Source organism: Salvelinus fontinalis, chromosome 12, assembly GCF_029448725.1.
Source record: "Salvelinus fontinalis isolate EN_2023a chromosome 12, ASM2944872v1, whole genome shotgun sequence".
Lineage (NCBI taxonomy): Eukaryota > Metazoa > Chordata > Actinopteri > Salmoniformes > Salmonidae > Salvelinus > Salvelinus fontinalis.
In genome coordinates this window covers 18,779,612-18,797,197 of record NC_074676.1, presented here as the reverse complement: position 1 = coordinate 18,797,197, position 17,586 = coordinate 18,779,612, and the positions used below count along the sequence as shown (strand labels likewise).

Sequence of the window (17,586 nt, the reverse complement as noted above, 5' to 3'; positions counted from 1 at the left end):
TTTCAAAAAATCTTTATGCGTGGTACAATGCGCACCCCCAGCTGTACAAGACTGAAGAACACACAAAGAAAACTGAAAACACTTTCAATTTAATCTGTATTGCTTCCTTTTAACCGCTCCACTTCATTACTAACACTGGCGGACAGCTGTGAGTGGAAAAACAAGCTCTATTAGCCCTTTCTAAAAGCCATGAAATATGATTGGCTGAAATGCCTTAGAGAGACTTGGTCACCTACGGTCAGAATTCATACAGTTTCCTCCAAAATATAGACCTTCAGAATAATAAGAAACATGGTTTCCATTGGAAATTATTAATTTAATTTGGGATGCTCAGGATGACCTTAGTGTGGAATCACCCATATATTGTTTGGAAGAATATACTATTCAAACATCACATTTCCAGAGTGGAAATTACATTATAGGTCTTTAACCAATCATAGCACCTCTGTAGGATTGCATATTTATCAAATCACCAGCAGAGAGTTCCCATTGAATTAACGATGTCAAAGCTGACGTGCATACCTATATAACGTAGGTAGATGACGTAATAATGCAACGAAAAATATAGCGCTACACGTGCAACACAGCATTCCTAACCTAGCCCACAATGTCTGCTGTGTGGATCGAGCAGTCAACAAGTCGAGCAGTCATTTGTAAGAGTAAGAGCATTTAAGCAAGACAACGTAACGGCGGAATCCATTAACACCAAGATAAAGGATTTCATTGCCACTGAAAATCAACCCTTCTCTGTCGTGGGTGATGTTGGCTTTCGCGACTGGTTGAGCACAGGTACACACTACCAAGTAGGTGCTATTTTTCCGATGTTTCCCTACCGGAGTTACACAGTATTGTTGAAACTCACAAATACTTGCTATGGGCGTCACTGCTATTAGCTTCACGACTGACATTTGGACCAGCGATGTCAGCCCCATGAGCATTATGAGCGTGACAGCAGTGGGTCGATGAGGATTTCCTGAGGAAAGCCGTATTGCATGCTCAAGAATGTGCTGTTTCTCATAAAGCTGCTTCCATTTCAATGGCATTTGAGAACATGAACACTCCTAGCTCCATTCGACAACTGAGAAATAATCTCAACTGCGTCTGCAGCAGACGTGATATGTCATTGCATTGAAACACATGCCCAACAAAAAATTCCACTAGAGGTTGTGAAGAAGCGATTCGGTGGCATTCTCTCTGAGCTTCTACTGTGTCGCCACCATGCTCGAAGCTAGGTACAAGGACCGCTACTTCGATGCAGACAAGACGGAAACGGACACAGTGACAGTGCACACCGAGGAAGAAAGGCACCGGCAGACAGAGCTGAAACTTCACTGCTTGACATCCATGATGAAATCCTGGTTGAGACTGAACAACTGAACAATGAAACAGCACAGCAAGTAAGTGAAAGAAATGGGTTTTGATTATGTTTTACTGGTAATGGGGACATGCGTAAATGACAACAAAATAACTTTTTGGTCAGTGAAGTGTAGTGTAGTGTGTGTGTGTCTGTGTGTGTGTGTAACCTGGTGGTTCAATATTCCCAGTTCTTCAATATTCCCAGTTAAACCTGTTTGGGATAGGGGGCAGCATTGGGAGGTTTGGATGAAAAGCGTGCCTAGAGTAAAGTGCCTGTACCTCAGGCCCAGAAGCTACGATATGCATATAATTAGTAGATTTGGATAGAAAACACTCTAAAGTATCCAAAACTGTTAAAATATTGTCTGTAAGTATAACAGAACTCATATGGCAGGTGGAAACCTGAGAAAAATCCAACCAGGAAGTGGGAATTCTGAGGTTTGTAGTTTAAGTGAATGCCTATCCAATATCCAGTGTCTGTGGGGGCAGATTGCACTTCCTAAGGCTTCCAGTAGATGTCAACAGTCTTTAGAAGTTGTTTCAGGCTTCTATTGTGAAAGGGGAGAGAATAATACCACTCAGAGTAAGTGGCTCAGTTGAAAGCCATGAGTTGTTTATCGCGCGTGACCGTGAGCGCGTCGTTGGTTATCTTTCTTTTGTCAACGCTGTTGTCTGGTTGAAATAAAATTGAAAATGTATGATAAAAAGATCCTAAGGTTTGATTATAGATATCGTTTGACATGTTTCTATGAACTTTAATGGAACTTTTTTGACTTTTCATCTGGATGTTGTGCCCGCGCTTTGTGCATATGGATTACTTAACTAAACGTGCGAACAAAAAGGAGGTTTTTGGACATAAAGATGAACTTTATCGAACAAAACAAACATTTCTTGTGTAACATGGAGTCTTGGGAGGGCCACCAGAGGAAGTTCATCAAAGGTTAGTGATTCATTTTAATGCCATTTCTGACTTGTGTGACACCTCTCCTTGGCTGGAAAATGTCTGTATGGTTTGTGGCTAGGCGCTGTCCTAACGTAAACGCACGGTGTGCTTTCGCCGTAAAGCCTTTTTGAAATTGGACACTGTGGTTGGATTAACAAGAAGTTTATCTTTAAAATGGTGTATAATACTTGTATGTTTGAGGAATTTTAATTATGAGATTTCTGTTGTTTGAATTTGGCGCCCTGCAATTTCACTGGCTGTAGGCTAGCGGAACTCCCTTCCCAGAAAGGTTAAGAAGTTTTAGGTTGTAGTTATTATAGGAATTATGACACGTCGACTATTTCTCTCTATACAATTTGTATTTCATATAGCTTTGACTATAAACAGCGCTGTGCTTCAAACATTGCTAAGAGCTGCTGGCAAACAAGTTAAAGTTTGAATGAATGCTTACGAGCCCGCTGCTGCCTACCACTGCTCAGTCAGACTGCTCTATCAAATATCAAATCATAGACTTATAATATAAGAAACAGAAATACGAGCCTTTGGTCATTAATATGGTCAAATCCGGAAACTATCATTTCATCATATTCTTTCAGTGAAATACGGAACCGTTACATAAGTCTAAATATTGCTGTTACATTGCACAACCTTCAATGTTATGTCATAATTATGTAAAATTCGGGAAAATTTGTTTGGAATGAGCCAGGCGGCCCAAATTGTTGCAAATACCCTGACTCTGCGTGCAATGAACGCAAGAGATGTGACACAATTTCCCTAGTTAATATTGCCTAACATGAATTTTTTTACTTTTAACTAAATATGCAGGTCAAGCTAGCTAACCTAGTAATATCGTCAACCATGTGTAGTTAATTCGTGATTATGTGAAGATTGTTTTTTATAAGATATATTTAATGCTAGCTAGCAACATACCATGGCTCCTTGCTGCACTTGCGTAACAGGTGGTCAGCCTGCCACGCAGTTTCCTCGTGGAATGCAATGTAATCGGCCAAAATCGGTGTCCAAAAATGCCAATTACCGATTGTTATGAAAACTTGAAAAATCGGCCCTAATTAATAGGCCATGCCGATTAATCGGTCAACCTCTACCTTAGACAGCTGCGTCCATGTGTGTGTGTTAACTATTTAACTGTACTAGAATGCTTAAAAGGCCGCTAAAATGTGAAATATCGGTTATCGGTATTGTTTTTTTTGGGGGGGGTGGGGGGGGGGGAGATATTGGATATCGGTATCGGCCAAAAATGTTATATCGGTGCATCACTAACCACAACACTTCATAAAGAGAGACCTAAGATGACAACACGGCATGGTAGCAACACAACATGGCGGTAGCAACACAACATGGCAGCAGAAAAACACATGGGCACAAACAGCACAAAGGGCAAGAAGGTAGAAACAAGAATACACCACGTGAAGCAGCAACAACTGTCAGTAAGTGTCCATGATTGAGTCTTTGAATGAAGAGATTGAGATAAAACTGTCCAGTTTGAGTGTTTGTTGCAGCTCGTTCCAGTCGCTAGCTGCAGCGAACTGAAAAGAGGAACGGCCCAGGGATGTGTGTGCTTTGGGAACCTTTAACAGAATGTGACTGGCAGAACAGGTGTTGTATGTGGAGGTTGAGGGCTGCAGTAGATCTCAGATAGGGGGGAGTGAGTCCTAAGAGGGTGGGGCCTAGGATCGAGCTTTGGGATACTCCTGTGGTGACAGGCAGTGGCTTTTTACACTGCACTCAGAGGTAGATAGCAAACCAGGCCAAACACCCAAGGCTATGTGTCTATGGTGGCGAGGGGGGAACTGCGTTGCAACCCGGTGACATAGACAACGCCAACTTTCTCTGGGCCAATTAACTGGCAGCAGTCCTCAGGTGCCTTACTTTCTCAGCATGCCTGGGCTCTGACTGCTGTGTAGAAGGATGTGATGTCACACGGTCAAAAATGAACAATGGCCCCCTATCACTCCGGGATGGAGAAAGGGAGAAACATGGCACTGCTTTTCTCCTCCTTAATAAATTAGGAGAGCTGGCTAATCTGACAAACACAGTAAACTGCATCATGGAATATCCAGTCATTATTAACATCTCAAAATGTAGAATGTGTTTAGGGTGATGAGTGTGTCTTTATGAAGGTATATGGATGGAGATGTAAAATTAAAATCAACCATATTGGATTTGTTTCATAGGCTCGATTATATTATGTAGCATTGTAGTCTGCATGCAACAGAAAAGCTGAGTATGTTGTGAACACTGGCAAATGGAGGCACGGCTCTCTTACCTTCTTTCTTCAACCATTTGACGATGTTTCCCTCCTCCATGGTGGGAGAGAGAGCAGGCATCTCCACTTTGACTGGTGCAGCACCTAGAGGAAAGAGAGAACACATCAACACCAGTCAGATCACAAGTAGCAATACATCTATAAACAGCAGGGAAATGTTCACCCTAGTCTACATAACCAGAAGTCTATTGAACATAAATGCCTTAATAGGCCTATGCTACACTTTAATACAAAAACGTATGTGGACACCCCTTCAAATTAGTGGATTTGGCTATTTCAGCCACACCTGTTGCTGACAAATATATAAAAATTTAGCAAACAGCCATGCAATCACCCAAGACAAACATTTGCAGTAGAATGGCCTAACTGAAGAGCTTATTGACCTTCTACGAGGCACCGTCATAGGTTTCCACCTTTTCAATTAGTCAGTACGTCAAATTTCAGCCCTGTTAGAGCTTCCCCAGTCAACTGTAAGTGCTGTTATTGTGAAGTGGAAACGTCTAGGTGCAACAACGGCTCAGCTGCGAAGTGGCAGGCCACACAAGCTCACAGAACGGGAACCCTGAGTAATAAAATCGTCTGTCCTTGGTCGCAACACACACAATACCGAGTTCCAAACTGCCTCTGGAAACAACGTCAGCACAAGAACTGTCTCCATGACCGAGCAGCCACAAGCCTAATCTCACCATGCGCAATGCCAAGCGTCGGTTGGAGTGGTGTAAAGCTTGCCGCTATCGAACTCTGGAGCAGTGGAAACACGTTCTCTGGAGTGATGAATCACGCTTCACCATCTGGCAGTCCGACAGACAAATCTGGATTTGGCGGATGCCAGATGAACACTACCTGCCCCAATGCATCGTGCCAACTGTAAAAGTGGAGGAGGAATATTGGTCTGGGGCTGTTTTTCCATGGTTCCGACTTGGCCCCTTAGTTCCACTGAAGGGAAATCTTAACGCTACAGCATACAATGACATTCTAGACAATTCTATGCTTCCAACTGTGTGGCGACAGTTTGGGGAAGGACCTTTCCTGTTTCAGCATGACAATGCCCTGTGAACAAAGCAAGGTCCATGCGGAGATGGTTTGTCAAGATCGGTGTGGAAGAACTTGACTGGCCTGCACGGAGCCTTGACCTCAACCCCATCGAACACCGACTGCAACGCCATATTAATGCCCATTATTTTGGAATGAGATGTTCTAAGAGCAGGTGTCCACATAATGTTGGTCATGTAGTGTATATCCTATTCTGATTGGGTCTGTGTGACATCAAATAAGTCCATTAAAAAGGCAAGCTAGGCTATATTCAGTCAGTCTTTTGAGATGGAAGAGGAGCAGAAAGTTCAGAGCCTAGAAATGCATAGGCGCTTACGAAGAAGAAAGAAGTGGTACAGTAAGAGGCAATAGGAGAGGGGGTGAGAGCTGTGGGGCTCGTGCCTCAGCACTCATCCACTGACAGGGAGAGATCAAAGCCACCAGGCCACAGGATGCAGACAGCACACTGGAGACAGAAGAGAGAGCAGTGCAGGCAGATCAACAGTCGGCTGCGATGGCGGCTGACATATTTGCCTCGGGCTGGTAGCCTTGTCACCCAGTGGGCCACCACAGCCTGGGACCTAGCCGTTCACAACAGCTGGAGCCACTCAGAAGACAACAGTTCGGCTGGCTCAGGGTCATGTAGGCATTGGGCTGGCCATGCTAGTGCCCAACTGTAATACTAAGTATTACAATGTTATGCTGCCTGAGAATGACAAATGCTAGAATACAGACCTTTAGATAGAACTAGTGGATTAGAAAAGGCTTGCAAGGCCCGAAAGATACTTGGTGATGAGCCATGGCTGTGGGTGAACAGAGGGAACCTCATGTACTGGTACTCGTTTTGTTGTTCATGTGTTGTTTTTGCCGTTCATGTACGAAGGTCTCCTTCTGCTCTGCATGTCATGTGTGAAGAACTCAGGCCTGGATGAGCACATATCTGCACAACAATGCCCTGAAAGCACACCCGCTGAAACCTCCCATTCATAACCCTAGCTCTCTTAATCCGAACAGGCAGGGGAAGGCAATGTGCAATTGAGTGTGTGCGTTTGTTGAGACACACACAGACAGAGAGAGGCAGAGAGCTAGAGAATGTAAGGGCCGTGACCACCATGACAGGAGCTTGCAGACCAATTCCTGTCTGTAAAACATTGCCCTGCCCCGCCTGTCGTCGTCAACTGAAATCATTTTTCATCCCAGCCTTACAAAAAACCTATTATCATAGTCAGATCCAAAGAAGGTCTTTACAATCCATTAACGGCACACAGCAGAAAGATCACTAGTTCAAATTAACCTTAATTATAAGCCAATTTGTCTGGCTTATTTTTTCATTTTGGCTAGGCTTAGGCCAGGGCTCTCCAACCTTGTTCCTGGAGAGCTACCATCCTGTAGGTTCACTCCAACACTAACCTAGCACACCTGATTCTAATAATTAGCTGGTTGATAAGCGGAACCATGTTAGTTCCAGGCTGTATCACATCCGGCCTTGATTGGGAGTCCCATAGGGCAGCGCACAATTGGCCCAGCGTCATCCGTGTTTGGCCGTTATTGTAAATAAGAATTTGTTCTTAAAACGGACTTTCCTAGTTAAATAAAGGTTCCATTTATTTAAAAATAATTACAACTGGGGTTGTTCAACCTGTCAGAACTATAGTACACTCAGATTCCCTGTCTGTATTGAATAGTTTGCCATTTGGCAAATCTAAAAATGGTAGTGACCTACTATGGGAGGCATAAATATTCCTATGGAGAATTGAGAGACTGAATAGTAGTGAGATAATCCCAGCCTATTCAGGTGTGGAAGGGAATGAAATTGTAGACCAGAGCCAAAAGAGCTTTAAAACAAGATATAATTAAATATTATTGTTCCACTGGGTACAAGTGAGGCCAAATGTAAGATAAGAGCCATTTTGATAGATGTGTGGCAGAGGAGATGGGACTGAGCCCTTTGGCAGCGATTACATTTATATGCCCTCCAAAGAAAAAGGTCAGTGGACCAAGATTCAAAGATCAGATTAGGAAGGCAGGGTGGTGTTTGCGCAATTGCGCTACTTGTCACTACAGCTGGTTGGCAAGCATGTAAATCGTTTGTGTCTGGAGGGTATGGTGAATGAACTGGTGGAGAATGTGTTATACATGTTGAAGAGAGGGAAATATTGAAGTGTAGGGTCGTTGAGGTTAGACGGGGGTTGGGAAGGAGTTTGAGGGATGGGGGAGGGTATATTAGAAGTTATTTGTTTTCTTCTCAGAAATATTGAATTAGGTAGGAGGATTTAGAAATGTGGAGCTAATGTTGTAAACCGCGATTGACCACACTCCATCCAGCACAGTAGGTGGCGGCATCCACCTTCAACATTTGTTTGCAGAGCTCCATTACATCATAGAGGAACAACTTGGGTTGGAGCGAAAAACCTACAGGAGGGTAAGCGCTCAAAGAACAGGGATGGAGTCCCCTGGCATAGCCTGTTTGTTTCTTATTTGGGGGGGATTTTCTTCTTTGTCAGGGTAATTTTAGCGGGGGTAGTGGATCAGAGGTGATAGAGGACGCATGTCCAGAAGGGCCCATCAAGACCCACAAGTCACATCATCCTCATTTCGGGGGCATCTTTCTCAAGACCATTTTTGGTCATCCTCTCTGTATTCTGACCCCAATTTAAACTGTCTAAGACCAGAGGGGGAGAGGTAATGAACTACATGCAATACTTTCTCACATCAAGGATTTTCAGGGCAGCATGCACGACTGAAGCCCAAGGCCCCATCATGCTCACCATTACATTCCAGAATGCTTTGGGTCATGCATCTGACTCACCACTGACCTGAGAACTGCTAACAATCTGCTCTCTTAATTCATTGAGAAAACTGAGGCATGCAGAGCCTAGCAGCCAGTAGGCCTCCGCAACATGTTTCCCATTCAGTGGGCTAGGTGTAGGCTATGCAAGTCTCATTTTCAAAAAAAATCACATGAAATAGGCCCCAAACATAGAAAAACATCACTGAACTACTCATTAGATGAGAGCAAAGATGATGGTATCTTCAAATTGACCCTGGAAACAAACCAGCTGATTAGGCAGTTCCAATTAAGGTCTGCAAATAGGTCTACACTGATTCAATATTAGCAGGTCAAATCATACAGAAAGGCAGGAACAGTGGCTCTTTATTCATTCCATTCCTCACTTTCTCGTTCTCAAAACGCATTGAATCACATGGATCTTCTCATCAATGCGCTTTGTAAAGGAGGTGAATAGAGATAAGATTGAGTAAATGAAAAAAACTTGACAGTGACTTGATTTCCTCATACAGTATATACAAACACATATATAAGCGCATTCGGAAAGTATTCAGACCCCTTGAATTTTTCTACATTTTGTAGTTACAGCCTTATTCTAAAATGTATAGTTTCCCCCCCTCAATCTATACACAATACCACAAATTGACAAAGCAACAACAGGTTTAAACATTTTGGCAAATGTATAAAACAAATGAAATACTACATTTACATAAGTATTCAGACCCTTTACTCAGTACTTTGTTGAAGCATCTTTGGCAGCGATTACAGCCTAGAGAATTCTTGAGTATGATGCTACAAGCTTGGCAAACCTGTTATTTGGGGAGTTTCTCCCATTCTTCTCTGCAGAGCCTCTCAAACTCAGTCAGGTTGGATGGGGAGCATCGCTGCACAGCTATTTTCAGGTCTCTCCAGGGCTTTAGCTAGGCCACTCAAGGACATTCAGACTTGTCCCGAAGCCATTCCTGCATTGTCTTGGCTGTGCTTAGGGTCATCGTCCTGTTGGTAGGTGAACCTTTGCCACAGTCTGAAGTCATGATAGCTCTGGAGCAGGTTTTCATCAAGGATCTCTGTTCATTTTTCCCCTCGATCCTGACAAGTCTCCCAGTCCCTTGTTTCTCATGGTCAGAGTCCTTTACGTGCCTTTTGGCAAACTCCAAGCGCAATGTCATGTGCCTTTTATGAGATGGTTGTCCTTCTGGAATGTTACCCAATCTCTACAGAGGAACTCTGGGTCACTCTTACAGAGCTCATCGGGTTCTTGGTCCCCTCCCTGACCAGGGACCTTCTCCCCCGATGGCGCAGTTTGGCAATATCTAGGAAGAATGTTGGTGGTTCCAAACTTCTTCCATTTAAGAATGATGGAGGCCACTGTGATCTTGGGAATCTTCAATACTTCCAAAATGTTTTCGTAATCAGGAGAGAATGGCCTTGGTCAGGGAGGTGACCAAGAACCTGATGGCTAGTCTTACAGAGCTCCAGAGATTGTCTGTAAAGGTGGGATAACTTCCAGAAGGACAACCATCTCTGCAGCACTCCACCAATCAGGCCTTTACAGTAGAGTGGTCAGACAGAAGTAAAAGGCACATGAGAGTCGGCTTGGAATTTGCAAAAAGGCACCTAAAGACTCTCAGACGATGAGAAACAAGATTCTCTGGTCTGATGAAAACAAGATTGAACTCATTGGCCTGAATGCCAAGCGTCACGTCTGGAGGAAACCTGGCACCAGCCCTACTGTAAAGCATTGCTTTGCTGGTGACACTGATTTATTTACAATTCAAGGCACACTTAACCAGCATGGCTACTACAGCATTCTGCAGCGATACACATCCCCTGTTTGCGCTTAGTGGGACTATAATTTGTTTTTCAACAGGACAATGACCTAACACACGTCCAGGCTGTGTAAGGGCTATTTGACCAAGAAGGAGAGTGATGGAGTACTCCATCAGATGACCTGGCCTCCACAATCACCTGACCTCAACCCCATTGAAATGGTTTGGGATGAGTTGGACCACAGAGTGAAGGAAATTCGGCCAACAAGTGCTCAGCATATGTGAGAACTCCTTGAAGACGGTTGGGAAAGCATTCCAGGTGAAGCTGGTTGAGAGAATGTCAAGAGTGTGCAAAGCTGTCATCAAGGCAAAGGTTGGCTACTTTGAAGAATCTCAAATATAAAATATATTTGGATGTTTAACACTTTTTTGGTTACTATTTTAATTAAGAACAAATTCTCATTTACAATGACAGCCTACCCCAGCCAAAACCTAACCAGGACGATGCTGGGCCAATTGTGCGCCACCCTATGGGACTCCCAATCACGGCTGGTTGTGATACAGCCTGGAATCGAACCAGGATCTGTAGCGACACCTCTAGCACTGAGATGCAGTTCCATAGACCACTGCACCACTCGGGAGCCCCACTACATGATTCCAAATGTGTTATTTCATAGTTGATGTCATCACTCTTATTCTACAATGTAGAAAATAATAAAAAATAAACCATGGAATGAGTAGGTGTGTCCAAACCTGACTGGTACTGTACAAATATACAAATATGTACAAATATGTATATATATATATATATACACATACATATGAATGGTACAATACTGCCCTCTGCTGGATACCTTTGTGAATTGCCAAATCATTGGGCCAGGGGGCATTTTTATGAGCAGTGATCCAGCATCACCAGGGGCCAGTTTTCAGAAAATGTTATCTTAAGTGTAATCTTAGAATACTGCCCCCCAAAATATCATGTTTTCTGTGCACTTTAAGTAAACTGAAAAGCAATATGCCCATTTCCCTCAATTGTCATGGGATCTCATAAAGACTGAGAGACTGAAAAACAGCTTTTATCTCAAGGCCATCAGACTGTTAAATTGCCATCACCAGGCGGCTTCCACCTGGTTACGTAACCCTGCACCTTAAAGGCTTCTGACCCATATACAGAGACTTGAAATCACTGGCCACTTTAATAATGGAACACTAGTCACTAATAATGTTTACATATTTTTGCTTTACTCATCTCATATGTGTATACTGTATTCTATTCACCTGCATTTTATTTTCTACTGTATTTTAGTCTGTGTCACTCTGACATTGCTCATCCTAATATTTATATTTGTTTCCATTATTTTACTTTTAGGTTGTGTATATTGTTGTGAATTGTTAGATATTACTGCACTGTTGGTGCTAGAAGCACAAGCATTTCGCTAGAGCCGCATTAACATCTACTAAACATGTGTATGTGACAAAAAAAAAATGTGATCTTATTAACATGTTTTAAATGCAGCATATCATTTGATATCAATATCATAGGCCTAGATATTTTGTTTTGTCCGTTTTAAAAAGTTACACCCAAAAGTAAGGAGGGCCACAATCTGAAGTGGGGAGCAGAATTTAACACAAATGATTTTAAATCTAATTACCCCACATTTGTAAAAGCTGGCCCCATGTCCATGACTCAACTGACCAAGCACAAGGTCCAGGTAGGATGAGTGAATTGGTTAAAATAGAGTAAACGTGATCAACCTTACATCAGACTTAGTTACAACATACCTACACTGTTTTGTCAGCTTTAGCAGGAACACAGAGTGGGCTATGCAGAGCGACACTGAGCAGCATACAGAAAAACCAACACGATTTTCAGGTTGGTCAAATCAGGTCCTAGTTAAATTCTCTCTCATTAATAATGTATTTTTAATGACTATTTATTTTATTAATCACATTCCACCCACCCTGCTAGTTTGTTGTAATTGTTTCAGAAAACAACCCCTTCCTACAATGACAACACATTCAGGAAGTGTAATGTCTTCGGTGAGAAAACAACAGTACAAAGCTAAATAAATAAACAAACACTCAGTTGAATCTATTTTACCTTGTTAGTCTATGTCCCACCCATAAATGTCCACCCTATTAGGCAAAATTCTAGAGAAAATTAAGCACATTTCTAAATGTTAAATATGTTTGATCAAGAAGATAAAATCCTGTTCAAGTCTTCACCATTATGCCTGCTCAATTTTTCTCACTCACAGAGCTATGACTAATTTAGGCTCCACATTTCCAACCTGCAACTAACAGGTTGAAGAAAGAAAAAAAAAGAAAAAATGCCTGAGGTTAACAAATGTTTTCCTGAAAGTCAAACGTCCTTTTCTGACAAAATACAAAACAATATTTAATAAAAACATTTCTAAATGTATGAGGTCCAAAACTATGGCAAATCGTAGGAATGGCCCAACTGGCTAGCTAGCAAAATAAAAACCAAGATTTGTTATGACTAGCGTTAGCTAACTGGCTAGCTACCTAATCTGCGCAACCTTGACAGCTCGGCTGTAACATCTACGAGAAGAGCTAACGGATAGCGAGCGTCTGATAATGTTCAGCAAAGCCAAGGAAACGTAAGACCCATATTACTTCAAGAAGACCCATAGATGCAGTGACATCTGGATGAAACGTATTTTTTTTTTTAGAAGTGGGTGATGTAAAAATAAATAAGCGGTTAGCTTGCAAGTTTGCTAGCGGCTGTCATCCGCAACGAACGTTAGTACAATAAATTAAGTATCAACGCTTACCAAATAAATATGGCGATTGAAAGAACTGCCTGACATTGTCCTGAAACGAATATGAAGTCCAGGATTTTTTTTTAAGCTTTGCAAATCTCAGGCCAAATAGAATTCCTTGACGACCCAAACGCAAGGAGGCCGCCATGTTTTCGTCCTCAGTCGATAAGAGCTGCCCAAGTTTATGCCTACCATGTGATAAGAGTAAAAAAAAATCAACCGTAAAGTGGTACAACACAAAGCCATTACGTGGAATAGTTTATATACGATTTAAAATGAGCCAGGTGACTAGACAGATATACATTCATCAAGATTACTATTTGACTGCAACTCTCCTATAAAAACAAAATGCCAAAGACGTTTTTCTTGGATCTTTGAGGTCCTTCTTTGTAGTCTTCCTCTGTAATGAACTTGTAGTTCAACTGCAACCTGATGAAAATGTCATGTCCAGTATTTTTTTTACAGAAAAAGTGCTAGCACAGCACAATTTAAATATATATTTTTTTCTTTTTTTAAACTTGTTTGATATTTATTAACTATGTATTGTATACTCAACAAAAATATAAATGCAACATGCAACAGTTTAAAAGATTTTTCTGGGTTGCAGTTTATATAAGAAAATCTGTCATTTGAAATAATATAATTTGGCCCTAATGTACAGATTTCACATGAATGGGAATACAGATATGTATCTGTTGGTCACAATATGGTGGTCAGGATACTAGGAAAGGTCGGGGCGTGACCACCATTTGTCTCATGCAGCGCAAAACACATCTCCTTTGCATAGATTTAAAAAGATCAGCTTTAATTTGCAATGTAAATCTTTGCATCATTTCCAATCCGCCATAAATATACATTTTGGAAATATATATATATTCATATATATACAGTACCAGTCAAAGGTCTGGACACACCTACTCATTCAAGGGTTTTTCATATTTTTACTATTTTCTACATTGTAGAATAATTGTACAGACATCAAAACTATGAAATAACATATATGGAATCATGTAGTAACCAAAAAAGTGTTAAACAAATCAAGATATATATTTTATATTTCAGATTCTTCAAAGTCGCCACCCTTTGCCTTGATGACCCGTGTTAGTGGGCATTACTTGAAATCAAACCCCACCCAATCAAACCTCACCCAGCTAACAACAAACATTCTCACAACTTATAAATTATTTCTCAAACCACTCTGAGCGGACACCGGCTGTCCAGCTAACTTATCTGATCTCACAATCAGAAAGTTTAATTAAGTATACTGGGCTGAACAGGGAAACATGAATGAGCAAAAGCGATGAGGATGAAAGCCTTTCTCAAATCAAACAGTAATCTGTGCCGCTCGATCATGTTGTCCACAAGGCAGCAAGATGCATCGTTTGGAAACGCACAACATATCTTTTCAATATATTTTAAGGGAGATAAAGTCTTTTTATAGATATACTTTTTAAAGCAATTACTTTTGCATGTGAAATAATCCTACTCATTACTCCGCGTGCTTAACCTCCGTCACTTTTGTTTTGAGCCGACTTCTCCATCGGCCAAAACAGGACACCAGGCCCAAACCCGGGAGACAGCCTGATTCCAAAATGAATTAAATCAACGCTAACCTGATTCGCCCGGGGTATTAATCAAATCCCTTACTGGCAGTCAAACACCTAAGCTAACTGGCTGAAGTTGTCAAGCTTGCTAGCTACATTTGGTTTTTCTCTCTCTGGATGGTGTGTTGTGAAGATAGGCAGGCATGTTAAAAGTTGTTTACATATTCTATCACTTTGGCTATCCAAAGGAACCTCTCACTTGTTTCTGTGCTAACAAAAAGTTAAAGTGTATCTTCCGGTAGAGGAGACAATGCTTCCAAACACACATTGCTCCTTTCCAGATGGAGTCATAGGCTACTTGATATCAGTGTGTTTTTTGGATAGTATGATATATCCACTAAGGATATAATATACAAGTGTCAGTTTACTGTTCTCCCTGCATTATAACTCCAGCTGAATATGTCTTACTCACGACTTGGACCGTATGCCTTAAAGGGCCCTGTGAGTGTGGACTAAGAGTGATAAGTGGCTCTGATAAACTGTGATTGGGTATTTGTTGTACAAGCACAATACCTCCAGTGAGCAGGGACTGGGACAGAGACAGAGAGCCTGCTGGGTTTGTCTTTATGCCTGTGGTTATCTGTCATCACTTCCTTATTCTTCCTCCACCGTCTATCTGATTGCATAAATGTCTTCTCTTTGAAATACAAACAAATATCTAGCACAGCTCATTCAAATTGGGATCTAATCTTTCCAATGTGACAAAGGATACGAGGAGCCAGAGAAGTGATTGCATGGGTTATAGCGTATGCATACTGTCCCCTTTTGTCAGAGATTCCTGGCCTCCAATGAAATAATGTTGATAGGGTATCCATCTAGTCAATCTAACCAGATATGCTAAAAGTTATTCAACTTTGAATTAAAACAAAGTATCCCTGTAACAGTTTCAATAAAAATGTGTTTGTTTGAATTACAGATCCTGAACACCATCACGTGAGAAGGTGTTTCAACATACCATTCATGAGACAGTGAAAATGATCTCTTTAAGTGCACAAACACAAAATAGCAGAAGCCAGACACTTTCTGAGTAAGACATGGGTCTTAGTAAAAATGGCTTGAATTACTACTTAACGCTAGAAGTGCAGAGGAAGTCAGTTTGACACACGCACGATGTTAGAATTTCATTATCTCAAACAGAATTTGTGTTAAAAGACGTTTTAAGAGGACCAAATCCCTGGAGTGCCAAAAAGTGACTTTTTCAAGCACTCCTACAGTCACATGCAGTTAAGACATTTAGATTAAAAATATATATATTTTACCCACTTTTTCTACCCAATTTCGTGATATCCAATTACGATCTTGTCTCATCGCTGCAACTCCCCAACGGGCTCTGGAGAGGCGAAGGTCGAGTCATGCATCATACGAAACATGACCCGTCAAGCCGCGCTTCTTAACACCCGCTCACTTAACCCAGAAGTTAGCGGCACAAATGTGTCGGAGGAAACACAGTTCAACTGACCACCGATGTCAGCCTTCAGGCAGCCAGCCCGGCACAAGGAGTTGCTGGATCGCAATGAGCCAAGTAAAGCCCTCCCAGCCTAACCCTCCCCTAACCCGGACGACGCTGGGCCAGCTGTGTACCGCCCTGTGGGACTCCCGGTCATGGCCGGTTGTGACACAGCCTGGGTTCGAACCCCAAGCTGTGGTGACACCGTAACACAGCAATGCAGTGCGTTAGACCGCTGCGCGACATTTCTATATTGTATCAGAAAGAGGTGAGGTTTCCAAAACACCCACCTTTGCCAAATATCTACTCTTTGAAGAGATAAGCTTTAGTTAAAAATATCACATTTTTCCACAAATAGGCATTGTTCCTTTGCGTTCTACACGTGCACGCGGCAGCAGATTGCCTACAGCAACATAAATTAAGGGGGGTATTATTTACCTTTATTCATTTAACTAGGCAAGTCAGTTAAAAACAAATTCTTATTTTCAATGATGGCCTAGGAACCGTGGGTTAACTGCCTTGTTCAGGTGCAGAACGACAGATTTTGACCTGGTCAGCTTGGGGATTCAATCTTGCAACATTTCAGGTACTAGTCCAACGCTCTAACCGCTAGACTACCTGCCAGGTAGCGTGGCCTGGCAGTTTATATTTTTGTTCAGTATAGTTGATTTAACCCTTGGTATGGTGGAGTGGTGTTCGGATCTGTTGGACCCATTTTCAATGTTTACTAAAATAAAAATTATATAATGAATTATTTATTCAACCGGAGACTCATTGGCCTTGGCTCATTTTCTGTGAAGAACATGTAAAATAACACATTTTCATTGAGTGCACACTGTGCAACCCCCCTACACATCATTTATATTAAATATGTGGTGTTCGGGTTCACTGGACCCGAGGGTAATAAAAGTGTGGAAGAGTGTGAGTATAAGTGAAAACAAGTGAAAATTTAACAAAAATGTATGCAGAATGCCTTCACTCTGTCTTCCTCCTCCCTGGGTCTGCTGTTTCAACATAGCACCAAGAACCTGTCTGTCTCCCTGCCTGTCTGCCTGTCTGCCTGTGTCCTGCTTTTCTCGTACTCTCTTTACCCTTTGTAGTGTGTGAAACTACACAATGTCTTGCGGGAACCTGCACAATGTTATTTAAATACAATATTTCGATCAATTATTTCGATGCGTTGCTAAAAATTCTGTATTTTCCCCAACTCTACCCCAGCCAGGTGCAAATTGGAGGAGGAAGAAAACAAATAAATTGCTTTGTATGTGTGGCTCCTTACCAAAATCAATCAGTATGGCAAAAAATAATCTCTGCTCAAATAATTTTTGCAGAGAGAGAAGCTAGTGTGGAAGGAGCGTCTCCCACTTTGGAAGATGAAGAATTTTCCATATATGAGGATCATGTCTCTGTCAATTTGGAGTCTGAGAGTGAGTTGGAAGAAGAGGATGAGATTGACCCCCAGCCAGCCCCAGGACCAGCCCGTCAGCAGCCAGCCCCAGGACCAGCCCGTCAGCAGCCAGCTCATCAGCAGCCTGCAGGAAGAGAAATATGGATGTAAAAAAATTGTGAAATTG

General features: G+C 41.9%; 1 protein-coding gene across 1 annotated transcript in view; it reads right to left on the bottom strand.

The window, feature by feature from the left end:
• pdhx (pyruvate dehydrogenase complex component X) overlaps window positions 1-13,154 on the bottom strand; it is an 81,894-nt gene extending 68,740 nt beyond the window's left edge. The window contains exons 1-2 of the mRNA XM_055939942.1: window positions 12,974-13,154; window positions 4,587-4,670 (exon numbers count right to left, since the gene is read on the bottom strand). Of these exons, the coding sequence (XP_055795917.1) occupies window positions 4,587-4,670; window positions 12,974-13,109 (220 nt within the window). The 5' untranslated portion in view covers window positions 13,110-13,154. The remainder of the gene's footprint in view (window positions 1-4,586; window positions 4,671-12,973) is intronic.
• Window positions 13,155-17,586: the final 4,432 nt, after the last annotated feature.